The sequence below is a fragment of the Trachymyrmex septentrionalis genome, unplaced genomic scaffold (assembly GCF_001594115.1).
Source record: "Trachymyrmex septentrionalis isolate Tsep2-gDNA-1 unplaced genomic scaffold, Tsep1.0 scaffold11, whole genome shotgun sequence".
Taxonomy (NCBI): domain Eukaryota; kingdom Metazoa; phylum Arthropoda; class Insecta; order Hymenoptera; family Formicidae; genus Trachymyrmex; species Trachymyrmex septentrionalis.
This window is the reverse complement of record NW_017304228.1, coordinates 104,006-112,491: the sequence shown is the minus strand read 5'-3', so window position 1 is coordinate 112,491 and position 8,486 is coordinate 104,006. Positions and strand designations below refer to the sequence as shown.

The 8,486-nt window shown below is 33.7% G+C and overlaps 1 protein-coding gene across 1 annotated transcript in view; it reads left to right on the top strand.

Annotated features, from left to right (window-relative positions):
- The first annotated feature begins 5,548 nt into the window (after positions 1-5,548).
- The window catches only part of LOC108749328, a 4,822-nt gene continuing 1,884 nt past the window's right edge, over positions 5,549-8,486 (top strand). The window contains exon 1 of the mRNA XM_018487943.1: positions 5,549-5,672. Within this exon, the coding sequence (XP_018343445.1) occupies positions 5,612-5,672 (61 nt within the window). The 5' untranslated portion in view covers positions 5,549-5,611. The remainder of the gene's footprint in view (positions 5,673-8,486) is intronic.

Below are 8,486 nucleotides of genomic sequence, written 5' to 3'. Positions count from 1 at the left end.
TTGCGTCTAAAATTAAAATTACAGTTGCATTAAGAGAAAACTGAATGGCCATATATACTGGCTCGAGTTTACTAAACGGAGCGCAAATTTTGCATTTGCAGCGTATCCGTTCCTTTTCTTTTCATCTTGATCCTCTACCCCTGTAATAATGTCGCGGATATCTTAGGGAACTGCTTAATTGCACTGAGCTTACGTCACCGTGAAATGTCCTGCGAAAACTTGGATCATAAATCTTATATAATTTATAATTCATTCAATATATTTATTCATGACACTTTCCTCTGAAACGAAGCGCAAACTTTGGCCGTTATGTATATACTTTGTATACGTATAATGGATTGAAAGATATTGCTGAGCAACTTCGAGAACATTTATCCATTATGTCGAAAGAGATGTGTTTCTGAAATAAAATGAGTGATTAAGAGGCGAAATCGCACGCCTTCTCTCGGTGACGTGACTCGTATTGCGATCTGCGAGCAAAATTATGGTACTCTGGATATCCGTTCTGTCAATCGTAGTATCGCGTTATCGCGATTCTCGACGGATAGGAGTTTACTCTGTGAAAGAACAGTGCCTGTATACATCTCTCCAGACGTTAGACGAGACGTTAGAGATCCCTTCCTTAAAAACGGACAAAAATACATGGCGGTTGAAAGAGTGAAGCTAACGAAGGAGTTATGTCGAATTTTCACATTTATTCTTTAATTTAATTTCTTTAATTATTATTTAATTTATTAATTAATTTAATTTAATTATACTGAAACTCTTATTAAAAGTTTATAGCTCACGATTTGCAATAATTACATTCCGAGAACTGTAAATGAAAAATATGTTTGTTTTTATTGCAGTGAATAAATTGGGAAGTAGCTACATATAAAGTAATTATCTCTTCGCAAATCTCTTCTATCGAACTTTAAAGTCGGTAACATTAAAATTTTGCGTTATACGACATAGCTTCCTCGTATTCTTCAGCCTGTCAAATCAAGTATGCTACTTATACGAATAATATTGTTAGCAAGCAGATCCATTGAGATCCACGTCTCGATGTATTTCAGAAGAATAGGACTACATGCGAGACAAATAGCAGAACGACAAGGAGGACGTGGCGTTTTACTCTTTGCCCTTTTAGTTAGTCTTTCGTATTCTTAGATAGGAGGAAATGGCCTATTGCACAATGTGGCGGGACGACGTCGGTCGAGGTACAAACCGCAAAGTACAATTTAAGTCAGAGAGACTCCAGTAACAAAATTCTGTCTCTTAAAGATGAAAGAGTTGAAGCAACCTGCACAGTTTGAGAAATATTCGCAAAGATATTCGCAAGATGTCCAGGGAATATCTATTGTTTTTTTTTTCATAAGACGTTTAATTTGACGAGGTTTTGCATCGAGATCGGCGGATCCCGCGCAGATGTCACGTGTGTACCTTGAAGTCGCAGTAAACTCTGCTGCGAATACCTTGAGAGTTTCGACGGCTGTAAGTTGAAAGTATTAGCTCCCGCGAGGAGAACCGACGCAGAGAAATATCGCACTTTCAGTCGAGGAAAGTGACAACTGCGAAAGCGCTGCGAAATCGCCATTTGTGTGTTTTTTTTTTTTTTTTTAAAGAGGAGACAAATATCTCCAGGGTTGTGTTCAGATTCCCACCTGAGTACCACTCAGGTGTCATCTTATCCTTGTTCAATAGAATAAACAAGGATAACATATCTGAGGAGTACTCGTATGGGATTCTGAATGCACCAATGTGTGGTACGAAATGTGAAAACAACGTAAACGGTGGCACTATCGTTGTGCATATACTTGGCAATAACAAACAATTTAAGGTAATTATTTCCTTCCCTTTTTAAACGATTTGCGAAAAATCGACTTGTGATACTCATGATAATTCTTCTCCTTCTTTTCCGTTGGAAGTGCGATATATGTAACGATAGGATAAGCAATTGCTGAAGAGCAATTCGTCTTTGGATCAACTGCGAGCGTATACTCGTATAAATGTACGAATGTAGAGCTAACGAAGATGTACGTTTCCCCATAAAAGTGAAGCATTAAGAATGACAGGAATGTAAGAGTCTTATCTTATAACAAAATTAATTTAATAGAATACAATAGAATATTACAATTCTACGTGTGTCGAGCATACGGCATTGCAACGAGTGAATTGGTGCAGAAAAAAAGTCATTTATTTTCTATTTTCTCTTCACTAAAACCCCTCTCTGCGAACAGATGAAAATACAGGAAGAGCGTATCATGTTCTCGTCATTCTAAAAGTATGCAACTATCTCGTACGTGTGCAGCGATATGTGACGGTGTCGGAATTTGAGGCTGCATCTGCGTGACGCGTTGCGCATTGTTGATATCTTCGACATGAATATACGGCGAACATTGCGAAAAGCGAACGATATTAATATTAAATTAACTGGTAGTGGTTTCAATCTCCTACGTAAGCAATTTCGCGAGACGGCGTGTAACACGCGCTTCGCGCAATTTAACGTCGCCTTTAATCATCGCGACTCAATATCGGATTTACAAGAGCGCATCGTTCCTGCGTCACTTCGGGCGGATTGATCTGCACTCGCGCGGAAGGACGTGCGAACGACTCGAGAAGATGTGAGATTATGAGTCTCCGGGGAAGAATGTCGCACCGGCGATTAAGGTGCGTTGTCCAAAAAATGGTAATGCAAAAGCGTCCTTCAACGTCGGAAATTCCACGAGATTTCACGCCATTTTTCTCGTTTGCCGGGAAAGAACCAGACATAAAAAAAAGAATATTTCTTGTTCTTAATAGAAGCTGAAAGAAAGAGGAAAACGAGAGAGAGAGAGAGAGAGAGAGAGAGGGGGGGGGGGAACAAAGGTAAAAGGACGAGTGTGAGAAAGAAAGAAAGAAAGAAAGAGAGAGAGGGAGAGAAAGAATGAGAGTGAATGCCATATGCGTGACGATATACTTTTTTTCTCTCGGGACAGTCGGGTGGTGGGCACTCGAGGTATCTCGGGAAGATATATGCGCACGAGAAGGACAGAATTTTCCATGTAATATATATACCCTTACGTAACTATATACGTTGTTTAATATTGATAAGGATCAAAAATAAAATGATTATTCAAAAGCTAAAGCAGTAGGGTACGATGTCATTCATTATTTCCCAAATCGTGTATAAAATATCACGATTTGACGATTCTCGTCGTCATCAATATGAATCATTATCTATCTGAATCGAGCAGACTCGCAAAATCTCGTTCTTTTGTTATTTCTTCCCTTAGATTTTTTTCATATAAATTTATCGCGCAATATATTATTTAAATGTTTCCATGTGTTTCCTTTGCCGTATGTGATAGTAAATATCTAACTGCAGCATTAATGAATATAAAATTAGAAATAAAAAGAAAATAAAGGCTAACGTAGAATAAACGCAAGATGTAGGCATGATAAAAACAAATACTTCGATCAACAACAGAAGGCAAATATAGTCTCAATATATATATATTAAATTAAAAAAAACAAACTATTTTTAATCGTGGCACTTGCATAGAAAATTGTGAAAGAATTATTATACAACGTTTCGAAAGGGAAGGTCGATCTAATATATACTTGATATAATCTATATAAAATATATGAACTGAGATTAAGTTTATATTTAATATAATGCAATTTGCTTTGACAATACATTGTCTATTCCAATATTTGGTTTAATCCACTAAATCAACGTAAGTAAAAAAAAAACAATATAGAAGCGAAGTAGTAACGTCTGCTCGTTGTCAGACAAGCCAGTAGTTACCAACTGTTATTTGACAGACGACGTTTCTAAAGCTCATTTAAGATTTAATATATCATGTAATGAATTTACATGTTTATTATTTGAGTCAGATTTTTATTCTAAAATCTAACCAGAATTATAGACATTATTTAAATTTATTATTAGTTGTAGATTTTTATTTTCTAAAATATGACGCGGTTTATTTACAGCTTTTTGCATTTTATTTTATTTTATACTTTTTTATAACCTTTTGTATTGTGCATTTTAACTATATAGCATATTTTAATATTTTATTTTCGCATGTACTTTCTTTATTTTTGTTTTTTTTTTATTGAAGAATACATAAAATTAGAACAAATTATGATTTTGTTATATTTTTAAATTATAATTATAAACTGTCCAAAATAGGCGTAACACTGAAATCATTTCACAATAGAATATCAATCTTTACTTTTTACCGATTAATTGATTTTACTAAAAAATCATTCTTTTAATCCTGACTCATCCAATTTTAATGCATGTCACATGTTGCAATATGCGGAATTATCGCACAATGACACGCAAAGTATTCGGGGAATTGCTAACAGTATTTTGACGTGATGTAATCAGACGTTGGCCGCGCGTGTTGCACGAGGTAAAAGACCACTAGTCGTCTACCTTCCACATTTGAGGTGACTTGTTGTCGGTACGAGGAAAATGTCAAGGCTCCATTCTCGGAGCGAGATTATGCTCGTCTTCTGAAGTACGCAAATATTCGTATTTTTTTTTGTCTCTTTTTATAGCTCCAAGCAGGAAACAAAAGAGAAATTAAAAGACCGTTTAAAATTTCATTATGTTCTTTCACAGAAAATATGTAATTTTGTTTAATTTTTTAAAAATAAAAATGTACATAAAGAAAAATAAGACGTATACCAAAAATATATTTTTGATAATTATAATTAATAATAACAATAAATCAATGTAATATCAGAATTCGATTTTGCAAACTTTTGCGCAAAACTATAATTTAGATCACAACAAAAAGTATTACGAATCACATATTCATGTTGTGATCTCATTGAAATATAATATAACATACTCACAATAATTCTTTATGTAAATTGCACCAATTTGTGCAATTATTGCTACATGAAATTATTGCTTATGAATTATGCAAAAAAGTATGCGCATGAATGAGCGTCTAAATGCGACGCGCGTTGCTCTTTATTGGATATAAGAGACTCAACTTCTCGACTGCGCCATTCTCATTTCGAGGAGACAGACTGGTTGCAGATGACATTTATCTCTCGTTATTCTGACATTCAAATCCAAGCTGGCGCATCTCTAATTTCAAGATATTGTTAAAGAATACAATATCGGTTATTAAAGTTTTAAACAGAAAGTTGACAGTATTTAGAAAACAATTATTATAGGTATCTCTACGTCGATCCTTTCCCAAGAAATAAATTCTAATTTACAATATATATTTAAATTAAAATATTAATTTATTGTCAGAATTTATAATTTTGACTCAAGTCACAGGTACGGCGCGATTAATTTTAAACGACGGAATCACGTAATGATGAGTTGCATCGCGATCGTTTTCTAATTCGATGTTATATGTCAAGTTGAAACAGACGACGCAGGATGAATGAATCGCTCGAAACAAAGCGATGTGTTGGCTTTCCGGTTACGACGGTCACGATCCTTTTACTTTGAGAAGAAGACGCGACGGGATGATTTCCACCGGCGAATGAAGACGCAGTTATCTTCTCCCGCTCTCATCCTCGCACGAAGATGATAAAAGCACGCCGGGCGGCTGCAGCGCGTCGTAGTCTTCCTTTCGGGATTGGGACAGAAGGAACGTGGATTTCACCGACGACGATGGCCTCGAGACCAATCGTCCATCTGCTAATCGCCTGCGGAATTCTCGCTGCGACAATGTGTGAGTAAGAGTTTACCCTGCGGTGCTCTTTCGCATGTTCGAGAAAGTGAAATAGTCCGTTCGCCGATCGCAAAGAGCGGGCAAGGATTATCGTTATTGCCGTGCCACTTTGATTCTAAAAACGCAGTGATGTGATTTTTCTGACGGCACAAGTGTGACGTTTTCTCTCAGATATATTCTCTGTGCGTAAAATAAAAACAAGTCCTCTCTCGATATAATTCTTCTATATTCGTCACGAATTTTTGAGTATCACTAATTCTTCTATCTTTCCTTCTTCTTGTTGTTAGCAGATGATCATTCGTTTAACAAATATTTAACTGTGATATTATTTCAAGCAATTTAAGCAATTTGGACAAATGATGGCAGAAGAAAGTAAAAATAATTACAAAACTGAAAGGCACACGTTAAATTTTGTACCAAATTATAATTAATAATGCAAACTTCTTTCTAATATTTAAATATTCAACTTTTAATGATTGGTTCATTATTATATTTATTGGTTAAATTTCTCGTACATACTTTAACGGAAATTAAATTGCCTGTACGAAATGAGTATTATATATAGTTTCCAAGCTATGTTATGTAACATGTAATATTACGCAAGTAAAATTATTACACGATACGTAATTCAAAGAGCTTAATAAGATTGGCTAAACTCCAAGGCGCTTAGGAAATTTGTGTATATCCAATTTTATAAATGCAACGCGGCCTGAATAGCAGTTTACTGTCATATATTACTATACGTATGCTCAGTCACGAGCGTATAGGTAATTTGTATGCGATGCGTTAGTACATTGACAGAGAAATGAATTTGTAAGCTTAAAACTTAGATAGCATGAATATTAATTCTCCACCGTGTCATTAGATTTATAACGGCTATTATATTAATAAGATCTTGATACGATCATGTTATAAGTTGAAAAAAATGAATATTTCGTTTTTATCGCGAGAATAGTTCGATTAATGCATAATGCATATTTTAGTGCCTTTTAACTGGAGAAACTCTTTCGACCTTCGGACAAGAAGGACTCGATAGGTGGGATTAACGCTCGTCCTCGTCGGCCTAACGACAGATAATCGAGTTTGTAATCAGCGAAACTTTCTCTCTTGTTGTTTGCACTCATTACCTTACGCAATTTCTGCCCCGCGGAAATGTCTCGGAAAACATCTCTGGGAATAGCCGTTGATTTTCGTGCGCAGAAGCATCGTTATATAGAAAGAACGAGTTTGCTGAAGAATCTAAAAATTTAGCTAGATACAGATCTAAAAATAATTTTTGTTGGACCATCAAAATAATTACGTAGAAATCGTTGATAAACAAAAAAATTTCTGTAAAAAATTTTTACATTCTAATAATCAAAGCGTCCTACGTGATTATTCTGATGATCTAATTAAATTATTTTTAAATCTATGTACTTTGAGAAAAACATTTTGTATGAGATTTAAAAATTTGAATTTGCTAGAAGCAAATTTTGACTAGAATAACAAAATTTTGAAATTAAAGGAAGTAAGAAAGTTTTGTAAGTCACATATTATACTCAACATTTATCTCATTTTATCTGGCTAAATTTTTGGATACTTCAGCAAAACTATTCCTATTCACGTATCATTTCTCAACTTTTCGTAACGTCCTGGAATTTAATTATTAATATTGAATCGGCTTTTTTGAATCTCAGCCAAATATTTTTATTTTATTAATGTTTAGAAAGGATGTAGTATTGAGAAAAATTCTTTGATTTATGTCTATGGCCCAGTTCTACAACTCACGGCTAACTCTTAAGCGACATTAAATTTATTCCTTATATCTTTTCAATTCAAGAATTAGAGAGAAATAAGTTGAACTTTGGTTAAGAATGAACTGCGAGTTGTGAAACTGAGGCTTAGAACTAGAAAAAGATACAAAATTAAACCGAGATTAAATTAAATTAATGTACATTCATAGAAATGGACATTAGTCTTGTTTGTAGCGCGATTATTTATTCTTTGGAAATTCTTGTTGATTTTATTTTATCTATTAAAAAACGTCCTCGGACCAGTCGGGTCCAATTCAATATTGTTTGGAAATGGCGGTTACAAATGCGTTACGCAAGTGATGCGCATGTAACATGAATATATGCAGTATCTTCGTAGAGGTCGAACATCGGCAACCGTCGAACTTTCGCCGCGTGATAATCACATACACTGCATTAACATTACTTATTAATACTTTCTGAACGGACTCGTTTGACGAGTTTTATACGCAATATTAAATTAAATCGGTGTTTCAGAATCATTTATTCCGCGAATTTGGTGTAGCCAGATTTATAAAACAGAGAACTTTTCTCTCTATAACTAACCATTAATTAAGCTCGATACATACAAACGTAATTAAAGCAAATAATGATCAATAAAATAAATTAATTAAGAAGGATAAGAAGTTAAAACAATACACATTTATTATCATGTCATGAGTAATAATAAATTGATTATATATTAATAAAACGTTTATATTATATTAATAGTGATATATTAATATAATATGAATGTTTTAATTATACTAAGTCTCCCTCAGCATGAAAATTTAAAAAGGATAAGAACATCAAAATAAAATTATAAATTAAATTGAAATATAAAACATTAAAACTAATGTGTGACACAACATTTCTCTTATTACTAACATTAACTCTTATTTTTTGCCTACAATCGTTTGATTTGAAAATATCTTTATTATGTTTATTAGAATAACTAACAATCTAAAGTATTTTATAACAGTTTAACTTCATTCTCATTATAGTTTAATTTATATTTATTATAGTTTAATTTTTATATTTATTA